At 38.1% G+C, this 17,986-nt stretch overlaps 1 protein-coding gene across 3 annotated transcripts in view; it reads right to left on the bottom strand.

The window, feature by feature from the left end:
- LOC113111103 (eukaryotic translation initiation factor 4 gamma 3-like) overlaps window positions 1-17,986 on the bottom strand; it is a 41,356-nt gene that overhangs the window by 18,069 nt on the left and 5,301 nt on the right. For 2 of the 3 annotated variants that reach the window (XM_026275568.1, XM_026275569.1), the window contains exons 2-9: window positions 11,866-11,938; window positions 10,971-11,132; window positions 10,232-10,324; window positions 9,620-9,652; window positions 3,231-3,407; window positions 2,474-2,585; window positions 2,153-2,259; window positions 1,064-1,255 (exon numbers count right to left, since the gene is read on the bottom strand). In XM_026275568.1, coding sequence (XP_026131353.1) covers window positions 1,064-1,255; window positions 2,153-2,259; window positions 2,474-2,585; window positions 3,231-3,407; window positions 9,620-9,652; window positions 10,232-10,324; window positions 10,971-11,132; window positions 11,866-11,938 — 949 coding nt within the window. The remainder of the gene's footprint in view (window positions 1-1,063; window positions 1,256-2,152; window positions 2,260-2,473; window positions 2,586-3,230; window positions 3,408-9,619; window positions 9,653-10,231; window positions 10,325-10,970; window positions 11,133-11,865; window positions 11,939-17,986) is intronic. The other variant, XM_026275570.1, reaches the window with a different exon arrangement.

The following is a 17,986-nucleotide window of genomic DNA, read 5'->3' as shown; positions in this document are numbered from 1 at the left end:
CTGGACCACAAAACCGGTCATACGGGTCAATTTTTGATATTGAAGATAGGACTATTTTTGGCCGAGATTATTACCATTTGAAAATCTGGAATCTGAGGGTGCAAAAAAAATCTAAATATTGAGAAAATCACCTTTAAAGATTACTAATTACTTTTACAGAAATATAATATGGCAGTCACATATGATGTCCGATGCTAACACCTTTAAATGAAGTCCTTAGCACTGTATATTGCTAAAAAAAAAATTATATATTTACGGTAGGAAATTTACTAAATATCTTCATGGAATTTTTGGCTATTGCTACAAATATACCCGTGCTACTTATGACTGGTTTTGTGGTCTAGTGTCACATATATGGTAATCCTTCAATGCCACGGTGTATACATTAAAGGTGTTAGCATCTGACATCATATGTGACTGCCATATTATATTTTTGTAAAATTAATTAGTGCTGGTTAAGGTCGAGAGGAACTGCATTGTGGTAGTCACTGTCATTCACACTTCTGCTGAAACATTTTGCTGCTTGTTGACACACTTTATCGATTCACTTTTTGTGGATTGTCAATAGCCCAAAATATACATAAACATATAATGGTGCAGCCAACAGCCTAACGCTCTCAGTGTGTTCATAAGGATTAGATTGGAGGCAGACTGTGTGAGCTAGAACTAATCCATGAACACCCTGTGTGCCAGAGAGAGAGAGGGGGGGGGGGGGGTGTAGTGGGTGGCTATACATGTCTGGAAAATAGCATTAGACAGGTAAGCTTAAAACAGCTGAGCCAAGGACCCAATGGTAATGAGTAGTGAGAGCTTAAAATGGTGCTAATTATTAAAGACGTGTTAAACACTCACATGACGCATGAACTTGTGTTAAATGCATTAAGCACTGCACTCCATTGAAGTGAATAATTACTTCAAGTATAAATAACTGAGAAAGAACAAATTCTGGCACCTGATAAATCACTTTCCTAATAAATTACTTGTAATTTTAGCTCAGACTACACCTGCCCCTGTTTGAAGTGATGCCATTTTGTGGAGGTAATGGACAATATGTATTTCTTGCCTGTGGAGGGGTGGGTGTGGAGGACAGGTGTCCCGTGGGTGGGGTTGGTGTTGAGGAGGGCCGTCCTACAGGTGGGGTTAAGGTGGAGGCCGGGTGCCCTGCAGGAGGAGTAGGATTTCGGCTTCCAAACATTATTTCCTCTGTGATGTCTTTTCCACCCTGGTTGGGGTCTCGGATCCGAATCTGGGAGAACAATTGTGCAAAACAACAAATAAATCACTAAAGCATCCGGGGTCAATCGCAGTTCCCTAGAGGGTTGTCAGAAGTACCAGTACTTCAGTACCAACTATATTTTAAGTCATCGTTCGCTGAAAACATTCCCCCTTTACATTCCTTTATTAAACCACCAATCAAAAGTTTGAGGTCAGTAAAAAAAAAAAAGAGATTTGATTTGATGCTTTTTTTTTTCGTAAGCATCAAATCAGTGTGATTAAGAATAATTTCTGAAGAATCATGTGATTTTAGAAATAGTAAATGGAAAACAGTTTCTTTAAATTGTAATAATATTTCAAACATTAATGTTTTACTGCATTTTTGATAATTTTTTAAACTTCTTTCAAAAATATTAAAACATGTTACCCAACTCCAGCCTTTTAAATGTGTCTACTGGGTTCCATTTTTCTAGATCCCATCAGTAAACCCCAATACTAAAGAGTTACTTCCCATGATGCATTTTAAAATGTATGTGGCGTTTTACAGGAGGCTGGATGATTTCTAACTGGCTTAATTCTCACTTTGGCATGGGATAAAACACTTCGGCTATGCCAACCTCCCAGCATGCAACAAAACCACCATATCAAACAGTCTGTTCCAAATATGTCAGCAGTTGCATGGCACATACATTGACTACATTCCTGGAAAAAATCAATACTTACTCTTCATCTTAAATTCTGGAAATTTAATAGACTAGGATGACATAATTACACAAAAAGCCAAGGCCATACCAGGCTAAAACTAATACTTGATGAATATCACTTTTAATCGTGGGTCTTCCAGCCTTGGGATTAAATCCAAGCCTTATCAGTCTAAAATGAATTGAAAACTAAGTGGATCCCTCTGCGTTTCTAAAACGAGGCTTCAGGTACTCACTGGTTTCTTTTCACGCTTGCTTGGTGGAGGTGGCAGTGGTGCAGGCACTATGATGGGTGGAGAGGGAGGGTACACTGTCTGGCCCGTGTAATATGGCGGCCCGGCAGCTGTTGTTGGAAAAGAAATCAAAAAAGTGAGTCACGTCGCTGTGTGAGCTGCTTTCACATGAGATCTAAACAGCCTGAGTCAATCACTTTCTGTAAACGGGGTCATTTCTCAGTTAGTTAATCAGAGACACACTAAACTACCTGGAGCTAACACAAAGCAGCTGGGTGTGATGCAAGCACCCTCACACTGAAGTGTAGAGAGGCCTGTACTTGCCATAAGGAGCTGGGTATTCCCCAGGGCCGGGTCCGGGGTAGAAGGTTCCAGACCCTGGCGGCTGGATGGCATATTGCTGCGGGGGTCCCACATAAGGTGCACTATGACGAAACTGAGTGAAGAGGTGGAGAATTTAATTGAAATTTATACGTGTATGATTGCATGAAAATATATTTATTAATATTCTCAGATCTTTGATTCTATTCAATTCTACTATACAAAATACTAATGCTAAAAAAAAACGTAATGTTGGTATATAAACATTAAATATAAATATATTTAATGGATATTTCATTAATTAAACATTTAAACATTTATTACAAATTCCTTAATTATGTTGCATATTAAAAAATTTCATATTTACTATAAAATATTTTATACATAATAAATGTATATATGTAATATATATTACAAAAATAATTATGAACCATACAAATTCTAGTATACAAATCTAAATAAATCACAATACCATAGCTAAAATTTAATTCATTTATGCCATAAAAAGACAGCAAGTGATCAGTTGTGTTAAACATCCCATTCAGGTTATATTTATAAATAAATTAAATAATGAAACGGATATAATGGCAAATTGGGTAAAATTGCGTTAAAACATTGAATAAATCTCTTCCAAAAATTCATGATATTTTGGGGGGGTGGGGGTTGTTCTCCATCACTGTGGGAACCCTGAATATATTGTGTACATACAATCCATATTTGGTGATTTCACAGTTAACAGGTTTACTGACTGACTCTTTACCTGAGGAATGTAGTATTGGTGTGTCTGGGTAGGAAAGGGCATATGCGTCATAGTCATCATGATGGCCTGGTTGGGGGGATAGACTGTAGCTGTTGGGTTCTGTGAGCCCGGCCGAATGGAGGGGTTGTTGGTAGGAAGGGCAGGCCGTGCTGGCTGTAACTGAGTCCTGTGGAGGAACTGAGGAGGAAGTCAAAGAAATGAGAGTTAAGCAGAAATAGAGAGAGAGAAGAAACCAGTGAATGTTGACACAAGTCAGTTCACCTCAGGACATTCTCCTGTGTCTGTCAGGCAGTGTATTCAAATCATGAGGCATTTGAATTTGCAGTTAATTGACAATCTGATATTCAGACACTGGAACAGCAGTGATCATACATAGATGAATTATATAAATTCTGTTCATCAAATAGACACAATGAAACAAACATAAGAGCGCACACACACACACACACACAGCAGCCTGGAGAAATGAGCAGTATTCTCATTCTCCGCTGTAACAGGGTGGTGGCACAGCTTTGGCACAACGGTTTATTCATCGGGAGAATACTGCATGCCTGCTGGAGGAGTCGTCCCCTCCCCCATCCCTTCCTCCCCCGCTTTCTCTCTATTTCTCTTTCTCTCTCTCACTCCGCACAGCAAATATTACCTCAGTAAACCCAGTCAGTGGGCGCTAGCAGCCGGGCAGCACTGGAGCAAGAGGTGACCTCCCTCTCCCTTTCTCTCTCTCTCTTTCTCCCTCTCTCTACCAGATCCTACACATACTAAAAACACACACCATATGCAGTTTTTCTCATAGATGGGATTAATCAAATCTGAATGTCTGTCGTTTTGTGTGGTTGACTCTTCCATTAGGAGAAATTTTCAATCCCTTAAAATGTTTGTAAGAAAAAAACATTATAGTTGTAAAGGACAGATTGTAATATATTTAGACATTTTATTGTGCCTATTTACTTGTTGTTTTTTGTGTGTGGAATGAATACATTTTATGACATTTGACAATTATTTTTGGCTTATTCAGACTTTAAAATAATTATTATGTTTTGCTTTAGTAAAAGGCTCTCTGAGAAATGCCATTTCTTACTTCCTTCTATTTAAAACCAAATCCATCGATGCAGCATAAATGTACAAATTCAGCACCTTTAACAATAAATGTCATTGCATCTACTGTTGAAACTTCAGGTTGTCTGTTGTGAACAATGTTCAAGTTTATTTGAAAGCCCTAGTGGAGAAATTAAAGGACATTATTTTCTATTGTCTACTGCAGATTATTGGTGCGCTATTCATTCATGGATGTCTGTCACAACAGACAGATGATTGCTTTAGTAAATAGTTCCAGTAGAAAACAGGTTCAACAAAATGCTGGATTCCAATTAAATAAAAAATCCATCAGACTAAAACCTTGATTATTACAGCCATGCTTAGAAGATTATTCCATCCAATTCCATTCCTCTTTTTTCAGGATTTTAAATAAAAAATAATATTAAGTGCTAGTATTGTAGTAAAAAATAATTGTTTTCTATCTGAATATATTTTCTATATATTTCTGAATATACAGTCATGGCCAAAAGTTTTGGCAGTGACATAAATGTTGTGTTTTGTAAAGTTTGCAGCCTAAGCTGTTGTGGTGTTCATTCACATTGCAGCACATGTGTAAGTGTGATTTAGTACTAGTCAGGTAAAATCATTATCATACTAATTAGATTGTAAGAGCAGACTGATTGCTATAATAGGAAGGAAGAAGCGCTTCGGATCATTGTATTCTTGTTAGCAATGGTTACTTCCAAACAAACACATGCAGCCACAATCACTTTGTATTAAATTGGCCTCACATGCAAAGAAATTGCTACAAAGAATATTGCATCTGAAAGAACCATTTCCTGGATCATCAAGAACTTCAAGGAGAGAGGTTTGACTGCAGTGAAGAAGTCTTCAGGATGTCCCAGATTATCCATCAAGCACCAGGACCATCTCCTCCTGAGGAGTCAGCTACAGAATCGAGTCTCCAGCAGTGCAGAGCTTGCTCATGAATGGCAGCAGGTTGGTGTGAGAGCATCTGCACGCACATTGAGGCCAAGACTTTTGGACAACAGCCTGTTGTCAAGAAGAGTAGCAAAGAAGCTACATCTCTCCAAGAAAAATCTCAAGGACAGACTGAAATTCTTCAGGAAGTACGAGGATTGGACAGCAGAAGACTGGTGCAAAGTTATTTTCTCTGATGAAACTTCCTTCCAACTGTTTGGGACATCTGAAAAATTAGCTGTTCAGAGAAGAAAAGGTGAACGCTACCATGAGTCCTGTGATGTGCCAACAATAATGCATCCTGAGACCATCCATGTGTGGGGTTGCTTTTCAACCAAGGGAGCAGGCGCTCTCATAATTCTGCACGAAAACACTGCCATGAATAAAGAATGATATCAAAACGTCCTGTAAGAGCGACTTGATCTGTGCATTTTCACACAGCAAGAGTGATAAAGAAGTGTCTCGAAGATCATAACATTGACATTTTGGATGCGTGGCCAGGCAACTCCCCGGATCTCAATCACATAGAGAACCTGTGGTCAGTCCTCAAAAGGCGAGTGGACAAGCCGAAGCCCACAAATTGTGATCAACACAGAGAACTAATTAGGCAAGAATGGATCGCCATCAGCCAGGATTTGGCCCAGAAGCTAATATCCAGCAGGCCAGAGCGAATTGCAGAGGTTATGAAGAACAAGGGTCAACAATGTAAATATTGACTCATTATTTAATTTTTTTGCCAATAAAAGCCTTAAGATATGCTTATTGTTGTTTTTCAGAATAACATAGAAATGTGGAAACTTAATCGACAAATACGCAGCAAACATTGCAAAACAAATTGATGTCACGGCCCATCATTTTGGCCATGGCTATATGTTTTATTTAATATATTTACATTTTTTGTCATTTTAAATTTAAGTGTCATTTATTCTTGTGATTGTGAAGTAGAATTTTCAGTAGCCATTACTCCAGTCTTTTGTTTCACATCCGTCCTTTAGAAATCTTTCTAATATGCTTATCTGATGGTCAACAAACATTTCCTATCAGAGTTGAAAACAATCCTGCTGTCTAATAATTTTGTGGATACTCAGGCTCAGGTACACCCATAAACAGCCAACATTATGGTTCAGAATAATCTAAGTCTATCATTAAACAAACCTCTGAGAGATTTCCCAAAGCCACAAGTGTGTGTAGAGACAAGAACAATAAACGCAGCGGATGCTCCTTGATGGGAGGCTGAAAAGTGATTTAACACCACAGAACAGATCCGCTCATGTCTGAGAGCAGAACGGAGACTACATGTTACTGTCTGTGCTCACTCTGTCAGACTGTCAGTCCTCCAATAAAAATGATTTTGAGAGTCTTGAGTTGTGTTCATGACTGACTATCAAAAAGCTCAAGAAGAACTGGATTAGTTGATTTCGTTAAATACACAGAAAATAAAAGACTGACCCAAGCTGGGTTTCACTTTGTACCCTACAAAACGACTTTTAAAACCAAAAAACTTTTAAAACCAAAAATTTACTTTATTTTTTTATATACAGAACCTGTCCCACAAAACCTAGAATAAATCACATTTTGCTACTAAAATGACTATTTAACTCACTGTGAGGTTGGGTATTTATCCAGTATTTAATACTTCATAAAATATACATTTTTTAAACTGTCATAAAAATTGGTTTATAGACCTTCGGGTGAAAGGTGTAAACAGAGACCTGACAAAGGAAACAAGAAAGAAAAGAAACAGAAGACCACCACTGGAGAACAAACATTGCTTGTGTGTGTGTGTAATGAGTGACTTCCTCTCACTGTGACTCATTCAGGCCGAGGGGATCGAGCGCAGACTGGGGCAAAGACCACTCTGTGCTAAACTACTGTCGCAATGCCATTCAAGTGTGTGTGGTAAAGAGAGATAGTGTGTGAGTGTGGAAATGCCAGGGAGGGATGGAAGCAGAGACTTGGTGTCTGTGTGTTTGTAAGGGATGGAGATAAGAATGAATGCATGTATCTGAATGGCAGAAAGAGAGAGAAAAAGAGCAAGAGTGCCTGAAAAAAAGGGCATGAGAGACTGTAGAAACAGTCCATGCAGAATCAGTGGTTCAACTGTAATTTTATGAAGTAATTATGGCATAATAATTGCGTTGCTATCTATATAGGGTCAGAAAGCTCTCGGATTTCGTACAAAATATGTTCATTTGTGTTCTGAAAATGAATGAAAGTCTTGGGTTTTGAACAGCATGGGGGTGAGTAATTAATGACAGAATTATCATTTTGCGGTGAACTATCCCTTTAATGAGGCCAAGGGTGGATTATTTGAGCAAAAACACAGTAAAACAGAAATACTGAGAAATATTATTATAATTTAAAATAACTGTTCTATGTGAATATATTTTAGCTGAAGTTCCAGTATCATTTCTCCTGTTTCCAGAAATCACTCTGATATGCTGGTTGGTTTGCCACTCAAGAAACAGTTATTATTATCAGTGATTCAAACAGTTGTGCTGCTCAAATTGTAGTTATTCTTTTATTTTTTGATAAATAGAAAGTTTGAAAAGAAAAGCATTAATTTAGAACACTTTAGTCTTTATTGTAACTTTTGATCAATTTAATGCAGCCTTACTGAACTAAAGTATTTATTTCTTTAAAACAAGTCACTGAATTAAAATATATTCAATATATATCTATCTATCTATATATTAAAATTAATATATAAATATATTTTATCGCAAGTGCTAGAATCTTTCATCAGGCACCACAGAGGCTCTGACCTATATGTTCTTCATTTCTCTTCCTCTGACCAACATTCGACACTGGCCAACTATTCCAACCTCTGCTCTGTGTGTGTGTGTCACTCCCTTTCCACTCTCTCCTATTTCTGTTTGTTTTCTAATGGCCGGTAGGCATCAGTTTTACCCAGTCTGCTGCACTGGAAGCGAGCTGGGACTTGCCACAGCCACAGGGGGAAAATGAAACCTTAACTCAGCTCTATTAACATCAGCACAGATGTCAAAGCTTCTTTCACTGCTGCACATTACATAGACAAGTGCTGTTCCATAAGTTGAATCCTTCACAGACTGCTGTACATTATTATGTTTTTTTTTTTTTACAAAAGTATTAAGGCACAAAAGGTCCACTGTATATTGTCCATAATGTAGCAATACATGAAACATCACACACATAAGTAATTTTTCTGATTCTGAACCCACTGCAAAATACGTATGCATGGGAAAATTCCTGATAGTGGCTGGTTTTGTCTGCAAAAATTCACCGATTGACAGCACCTTAACACTCAAGGTGTGGTGGCATTTTCACAACTGCTCGGCAAAATTTCACAGACGAAATCCAGTCATCTCAATAGGAATCCACATTATCAGGAGTTTTGTGTGATCGCGAAAAAGTTGGTCACATGAATCCGTCATGTTCACTAATAGAAATCCGCTTGATTTGAAAGTGACTTCATTAATTGCTACACTTGACAATGAACAAAAGAGCTCTTGCAGCAATCCCGCCAAAGGTTTGCTAATGTGACCACACCTTAAGGCTTTCCTTATAGTTTGCGTCAGTATCGTACTGCAAATCTTGTTTTTTCCTGTGATTTTAATTCTGGTGCAAATAAATTTAAGCCACTGGAAAGAGAGAGAGATGTGTGGCAGGTTGGGGCAGAAAGTCACAAAACTTTCCTTACAGGTCAGATGCGTTCTGATGCAAAACGCATAAACAAATCATAAGCAACAAATGACAAACAAGTTTCTCCTTGTAATGAAACACCAAAGCACAGCAGAAAGAATATCTGGAACACACACTCTCATGCATGTACAGACAAGTGTAAAGCTGCCCAAAGCAACTTCCATTCTAATGATCTTAATGTCCTCTGAATGCATTCAGTTACGAATTAAGCCCAGTTCTTCTAAACAGGTACATCAATATTTCTACTCAGGAAAGTAACACACTGAAGTATTTCATCTTATGAAAGGTGACAAGCATTAGCAATCAGCATCAGTCTTCATCGCACATCTGCTCATCAGATAACATGAATACAAAACACCATCATTTAGACGCTCCTCCAGAAAAGACAAGAAACGGATGAGTCAGAGGAGATACTTCTAGTGTCTGCTTCTCAAGGACGGGGAGCTTGTTACACAGTCGAGCTAACACATGAATATGTAATATGAATACATCTCTAGTCATAATGGTTCATAAAACTGAAGATTTCTGCACCACACTGCATCACCAAACTCAATGGTTGAGCTATTACTTTATGAGGATTTGTAGTAAACTGAATACAGTAGGTGTATTGTAAGTATTTATATTACACATACAATAATATCATAAATTATAAATGGCAAAAAAAAAAAAGAATTGTCTGTGGGATTTACCTGATGGTGGGTCGGCCGAGGCCCCGTCACGAACTAATAGAGATGGCAGCATCAGGAGCAAGAAAGGAAGAGAAAGAATGGCGAGACAGTGAGGATAAGAGATGATTCACCTTGGATAACTTTGCATTTCCATTACAAATGAAACAAGAACAGCAAGAGCAAATCCAGACACTTAAAGGATAAGCCCACTTATCAGGAACAATCTCACGGTAACACTCCTAATTTTAACTTTTTTTAATATATTAATGAAGCAAGCCAAATTATGTGTGGTATCTTTCAAAAGTCTGGTGTAAGAGTGAAATTTTAAAGGAATGAATACTTTATAATGTTGCAAACGATTTCAATTTCAAATAAGAGCTTTTCTTTTAAACGTTATATTCGTCAAAGAATGATGAACAAAAATGTACCACGGTTTCCGAGTACCAAAAAATGATTAAAAAAATAGTGTTTCTTGAGCAGCAAATCAGCATATTAAAATGATTTGAGGAACGATTTATGACCCTGTATATACATCAGTGCAACTGCATGTTCAAGGCCATGCAGAAAAGTAGTAAGGACATTGTTATAAAATAATTTTGGTTTTCTTTGCGCCAAAAAAAGTGCAGTGCTTACCGGCCGAGTTTGCGGCTGTACGTTCATTGGCTGCGTCTGTGGCGAGTACACCAGAGGGGCGGAGCCTGCATTCTGAGCTGGGTTGTACGGAGGCTAAGAAGTGAATCATAGACAGCGGAAAGGTTACGCAATTTCCTTTTGAAGCATGATATATAGTTTCCATTCACGGCGCAGGATTCAAAATAGTAAGAACTCATCATTATCTGAGTGTGTGCATACTGACTTCATTTCTTTGTCAGACAAAACCCAGGTGAATGCATTAACCTCCAATCAATCCACAGCTAAATAGTTTATATAATAGTGTCTGTGGAGTGTGTATATATCTGCCCAGTGTGTGCGTGTGTGTGTGAAAGTGGTGTGATCATTACAGCACCTGTGTCGGCTGGAAACACTATTTATAAAATAGCGACAGTGTTCCTTCAGGCTGGTGGTAACCATGGTGAGGAGAGCAGAGCAAAAATCACTCATAACACAAAACCACAGCACTCTGTATTGCGAGTGTGTGTGTGTGTGTGTGCCAAAACATCAGCTGTCTAAATGTAGTACACAAGTCTAAATGTCACAGTTAATTCAGACCCCACTAAAGCAAAGCACATAACTCATTTCTGGTACAAAATAAGGTGACCCAAAAAAACATGGCAACACCAAAATGTAATGAGTTCCCCTCTTTCTTAAAAGATAAAATATCAGGTGAATAAGCCTAAAATTGTAGACTGTTGTGTAGGGTGTTGGTACTCACCCCTCCACCTGTCTCCCAGCCCTTTAGGATGCGGTACGAGGCGGCGGCAGGGACCGATACCTGAGAGAGGGCTGGGGAATGGCCGGGAGGGGTGCCTGCCAAATTAGGGTGAGTTTTGCTGAGGTCGTGACCTGGGTATGGAGGACCAGGGTGTCTGGATACCTGTGGAAGGACAGCAAACAACATTTACACAACATTTACAAGCTCCTTTCAGTTATACATAACAATGTTGTATATTCCCCTGGTCTGCAGTTTATTCTTTATTGTTGCCATTTGCATATTTTATATTGTTTTATTTAAATAATTATTCTTTTAATTTTTTCAAGAAATGTGTTAAGAATGCATCAATTTAAAAAGTAACATTTATGTTACAAAAAATATATATATATTTCAAATAAATGGCACAGTTTCTAATTTAGTTCACAATAAAGCAGCCTTTGCTCTATTTTTTAAATATATGCAGCCTTAGCAGGAAAAAAATATTTTTTTCAAAAACGCTACAAAAATTCTTGCCAAGCCTAGACTTCTGAATGACAGTGGGCATATAAATAAACAGGTATATATAAATAAACAGGTATAATATATTAATTTATATAACAAATATTTCAATTTTGGAATGTGAGCGATGTTAAATATATTGATAAATGGTCTATTTTAGGTCAACAGCAGTCTGAGGAAAATCTTGCTAATGCAAATTATTCAAAACTAGTTAAACTGTCAACATGTATATATCTAGTATATATCTAGCTCAGACAGACATATATATATCAACTGCTTATATTAATAATGACAAAAGAACCTATGTACAATAGGACCACACATATTCACTAAAAGTATGTTTCTGGCCTCAGGACTTGTCTATGTATGTACATTACATGTGTGTGAGATCACTCACACTGTAGACCGCCGTCAACCCAGAGTGGGTGGGAAACATGCGCTCCTCTAGTGATAGCGCTGCTCGAGGGATTCTGGAGAGGGTAAAGTTAGAGAAAATCTTGCTAATGGGTTTGAAATGTCAATTTTAGAAGCCAAGAAGGTCAAAAAAACAAAATATTAGCCACCAGCAAAACATACAGCGTTGTGTCTCCTAATACCAAGCATTCAGTTCATTCAGCGATAATGGTGAAGACTCTTTCACGCCAATTAATATTACTGTCAATCCCCTTCAGCGACTTCAAGAAAGTTAACACAAACACATTTTCTCCCTCCCTTCTTCAAAATGTCCAATTCAGTTTTTCAGTAGACCCCGTACCTCCACAGGCCAGGAAGATGCCAGACCGAAATCCTGACATGGAATTTCAAATATGTGAGAAGCGGATCAGCACCCTCTTGGATACAGTGTGTTTTCTAACACATGAAGCAAATGGCAAATGTTAAAATAATTCCAGAAAGGCAAAATCCAAATACTGTTACTGAACCACCAAAACGGTCCCATCTGAAGCTTATGCACATCTTTACATATGTTGTTCCATTCCAAGAAAGTTATAGCAGATACGTTCAGGTTGCAGGTGGTGAGAAAGACATGGGAACCTACAATCTGTATGATATCATCATGGTTTTACCACCAATTATATGTTGAGCAACATATACTCATCACTCATCTGGTCTTGCTTAAAAGAAGTCTTCCAGCAAGGTGAAAGAGTTCATAATGAACTCTGCGCTGTCATACCTCCCTGAGGTGTTCTGTGACACGAATGACAGGGTCACGCAGATATACAGTCATAGCCACGGATAGCTACGAAGATGGATGGATGTGACAGAAGAAGAGAAAGAAAATATCAGGAACCGGCTCCGGCGGTTACAATATCGGTGTCTATAAGTGAGAGATGAGCAGATCACATGGTTTCGGGGAAAGGGGAGGAGGTCTGGCTTTCCTCCTCCGTGCGCTTCATGCACTCATGGACACTTTCTAGTCTTTCGGTGAAAACCTGCCTTCCGATTTGCGCTCTCTTTCCCATTCCTCCCCCCTTCTACCTCTTTGGCCTTCTGCCAAACTAAACTCTGAGGGGAAAAAGGGGGGATGGGGGAAAGTAAGAGTTGAGAAAAAAACAGGCAGGAAGAGAGGTATAATGTGTGACAAGAGGTTTTCCTTCATTTGGAACAACCCAAAATGAGTATGTGAATGCAGGCTTGCATGTAGGGAATCTGACTTCGGAAACCTTTGTTCCAGGTCATCCTCCTAACCCAAGTTCAGAGAGGTGCACCTGAGGAATGCGGCTTGGGAGACGACCCACAAGGCTATTTGATCAGGTTAAAACTGACAGCTGACACTCGTGAAGCTCTGGCAGGAAACAAGGCATGCCTTACTGGAATTACAGGCTGATCTGATTCCTGTGTTCGCAGTTCGGCACTCCATTGAATAACCAAATCCCTTTGCATGGTCATGGAAGTGTTTTGATAGCACGACACGCAAGTGTGTGCACACAGGTGTGAAGAAGTGAAGAAGGAATTTCCCCATTTTCCAAAAGCAAACGGTTAGATAAAACATTGTGTACAGAACAAATGTTATGTTTCCAATCTATTCAGTACAGCTCCATTTTGCTTATAAACCAAAATGGGAATGTCAACTCAATTTAGGAAATTTGGGAGGCAAGTCCATTTAGGTGAAATACGGTTGTACATTGGACTTCCAAAAAGAGCAGCCCACTAAAAACAAGTAACATTGCCAGGACACCCATTTTCAAAGAGTAAACTGGGTTTTTGAAACACTGAGACAGTTGTTATTAAGCATCACTAAAATATCCTATTAGAGGTAAATTCTCTGGAGAGTGATGGTCCTTTACTCTCTAAACATTAGCTCTTTAATTATTACTGACAGTTGAATGAATACATAGGAAAGCAAAGGATGAGATGGCAAAATGTGTAGCCTTAAACTTTCATGGTAGCTTACTGCAAATCCAATTAAGCACCATATGGAGTGACAGATAGAAGGGAACTGTGGAAGGAATGAACAAACGAAAGAAAGAACTAAAATAATAAAGAAACTGAGGAAAAGGAAGGAATGGAGGAAGGAATCGAGGAAGAAACAACCTTAAAGAAGGAAGGAAAAAAGGAAGGACAAGGGAAAAAAGAAAGAAAAGTTAGATATACCAGAAGAAGATTGTCTACGTGGCAGACAGAGGGTCTACAGCTGAGGGAGGGAGAGAAAAAGAGAGAGAAAGCTCAAGAGATTTATTGCTTGAACCTCAGGCCAGAATGTGCTAGAAGCACAGCATGATTTTCAGGACTGTGTTCAATGACCACATCTCATGTTATGATCAATATACACACATACACATGCATTCATATATTTATGCAATGTATGTAATGCACTCTTAGAGGAATATGGTCACTGGGCATATATGACCCTGGACCACAAAACCAGTCGTAAGTCGCTGGGGTATATTTGTAGCAGTAGCCAACAATACACTGTATGGGACAAAATGATTGATTTTTCTTTTATGCCAAAAATCATTAGGATATTAATTAAAGATCATGTTCCATGAAGATATTATGTACATTAGTAATATGCATAGCTAAGGACTTAATTTGGACAACTTTAAAGGCAAATTTCTCAGTATTTGATCTTTATGGTTTTGTGGTCCAGGGTCACATATGTAAAATTCATTAAATGCAGTTCATGTTGTGTTATTGCCAATACAACAACTCTTACCGTTGAGAAACAGAAACCTTAAGGTAAAGGGTCATCGCTTGTTGCTTATTTTGCAGACAACTATACATAAGAATTTATTAGTTCTCCCCAAAATTAGAAACACTGCAATTTTGTGTTTGACTATCCTGACCAGCAACGATGGCTTGACCAATGGCGTGAGTTTGGGGCGGGGTTATCCATTTGCCTAACCAATAGCATATGGAGTGTTTGACAAACCTGTGTGAAACAGTATTTTTTTTTTTCTGTGTGGTAACATCAGTTTAGTGCACAAACAAACACTGCACCTTACTGTTAACATGAAATCAAAATGAAACATTCTTAAGGTCTTAAGGCCTGTTCACACAGGTGGAAAAAGTTCTTAAATTGATTCCAACGAAATTGTTCTCCTGTGTCATTATTATCATTATATTTGTGGTGTAAACTCCACCAAAGACTATAGAAATACCCAAGAAACTCTTATAGTTTTGAATGCGGAAAAATGCACCGATCAATATGTCTGCTCTATTGAACGAAGCCCCGCCTTCTAAGTAAAAGAGTTGGTTAACCTAAATAAGTCAGTGCATCACTGCAGCTGCCGTTATTAGTCCCGGTTGCTATAGAAAAAGTCAGTGTTCTTGAGATGTGCGCTCAGGACTGCACATGTGCAGTAGGCTGATCTAGCCTGAGAAATAAGCTAATGGTCATTGAGCAAAATAAACAACATTTATGATACAGTTCTTGTCAGATTTCATTGGTGATTTCAAATATGGAATTTAATCTTAAGCTTGGCGAGCAGTTTTTGAGAATTTGATGTTTCCCGATTCGAAGGGACATACTTGCATGCCCGAGAGGAAATTCAAAGATGGCTGCTGAGTGATACAACTTGCCTTAAATGGACTTTGACTCCACTTTTATCATAGAATTAGAACAGTTGTTAATGCTTTAAGTATCATTCTTCGGTTGAGTGGGCCTTTTCTGTGAATGACTGAAGAAAGTTTTATCTTCATAATCTTACACTAAAATAATTACCTGAGGCGCAGTAAGAAAATAATTATTTTTATTTTTATTTTTTATAAACGAATACCGGTACTTTTATACAGAAAGGATGCATTAAATTGGTTAAAAGTTTAAAACTTAAAAAAAATATATATATATATTAAATAAATGCTGTTCTTTTGAACTTTTCCACAAAACTATTAAGCTGCACAACTGTTTTCAGCATTGATAGTAATAAATGTTTTTTGAGGACCAAATCATTTCTGAAGGATCATGTGACATTGGTAACTATAAATTTATTAAAAATGTATTAAAATAGAAAATACGATATTTCACAATATTACTGATTTGACTTATCTGATAAAAAAAATGAATAAAAATGCAGCCTTGCTAAGCATATGGAACTTCTTAAAAAAATATAAACAAAAATCTGACTAAGCCCAAACAACTGACCAATTCCACATTTAATTTCGACATCAAGTGGAAATGCAAAAAATGTGTTGAAACAGGTTTCTTGGTAGTCCCGCCCCCAAACTCATGCCACTGGCTGAGCCAGAAGCTAACACGTCAAATTGCACACTACAAACAGCTTACTTGTGGTCATCTCTACGCATAAAACTGAGATCAGATAAATGAAAATCACCTATTTCACTTTCAAGAATGAGAGTTCCTTATTCCTCCTTGTTTAGCATCTACCTTTTAGGCATTCAGGGCTGATTGTGTGTGAGGGAGATGAAAAGGGGAAAAGCAGGTGACAAGATGTGCTGGAACTAAGAAAGAGGCTACGTTGAGAGGTTTGGGTTCGCGGCAGGCGGTGTGTGTGTGTGTGTGTGAGAGACTCTCTGTGACCTAGGCGATTGTTGGCAGGCGGTGGGAAGTCTCACACTCTGAATGCTAAGCAGCGCTGCCATTGTCTGAGGGGTGTAGCGCCAGTCACATATGTTACCCGTCGCTCTGGCAACCACTCCCTCAAACACCCCATCCCCCCTCCGCCTTACACACAAGCTCTCGACGCAGCATCATCACCAAAGGCACATCCCACGAGTAGGAATCCCATCCACTAGGTCGATTTTCTCGGTTAGATGAAGCAATATAGTGACTCTTTCGCACAGGAGGGGGCTGTAATTGCGATTTAAGCAATCATAAAATCTCTACAATTGGAAGACAGTGATATGCATTAAGTGATGTAATCACTTCCATCCAACATAAGTGTAACCATGTGTGCACACAATGGTTCATTTTTATGCCCACGTGTGGTTTGTGGTCGATGTCGATCACTGCTGAACAGCCTGAGCTGATATAATACGATTTCCAATTACAAAGCAATAATGACTCTTTGTGGGAGATATAAAAGCTGTGTCATAGAGAACTACAGTCTGAAACTGATTGGGAAGATCTCAACAAAGCTGAGATCACCAGGTGATACACATGGCACGATATGCCAATGTAATCAATGAAAAATTAGAAGTTTGAAAAACACAGTTAAAACAGTCTGGACTTTCTACATTGTAGGGAAACAAAAGCAATTAAAACAATCAGTTTAAAAGAAAACCAGTTCCTAAATGTTTTAAGTAAATTGGTAAAAATGCATTTATGTTTAATATAATTATGGCTGGGATATATACTGAATATTCGCAATATTATCTCGATACCTTTGGGCGATATATCGTATGCGATGATCACGCGCATCTCGTCAGTAAAGCTGGTTCCCTGATTAACGGTAAATCTTCATCACCTGTTTTCAGATGGAGCGGCATTTAATAGACAGAGCCGTAATGCCGCTCCCTCTGAAAGCAGGTGATGGAGATTTAGCAGTAATCACAGAACCGCTTTACTGACGAGATGCGCGTGATCATCGCATGCGATATATCGCCCAGCCCTAGAAGACCGTAAGGAAAGTTTACACCTTTCTCATTTTATATATAACACGCACATGTGTATATTTGGGTGCGCACTCTGTGAAGATCATCAAAGGTTTATATTTACAGCTAGTTTTTGAAGCGGCATGCATTTTAGCCAATCACAAATACATCTGTCGAGTGCATGAACACAATGGCCAATCAGAGATAAGTTAGACATAATTTGTTCTTGTTTCAGCTTTTTTTCAATATAAGCTCTGTATGCTTGCAAATACTTTTTTTATAAACAACAAAGTGAGAACACAACGCAAAAAAAAATATTCATTGAAAAATATGATGAAATATATTGAATATGTCTAAATTTGGGGAAAAAATTATGAGAAATATAGTTTATTATTGTATTTTTTATATATATTTTTGCTATTATATTTTTATTATATCATTAGTATGACAATCTGAGAATACATTTTTAATTTCAGAAATAAAGTTTCTGATGTTTTTCATAGCATTAGGCAATGACTCAACCTGAC

The sequence above is a fragment of the Carassius auratus genome, chromosome 11 (genome assembly GCF_003368295.1).
Source record: "Carassius auratus strain Wakin chromosome 11, ASM336829v1, whole genome shotgun sequence".
Lineage (NCBI taxonomy): Eukaryota > Metazoa > Chordata > Actinopteri > Cypriniformes > Cyprinidae > Carassius > Carassius auratus.
The sequence above is the reverse complement of the archived record's forward strand: the minus strand, read 5'-3'. Positions and strand labels throughout refer to the sequence as shown.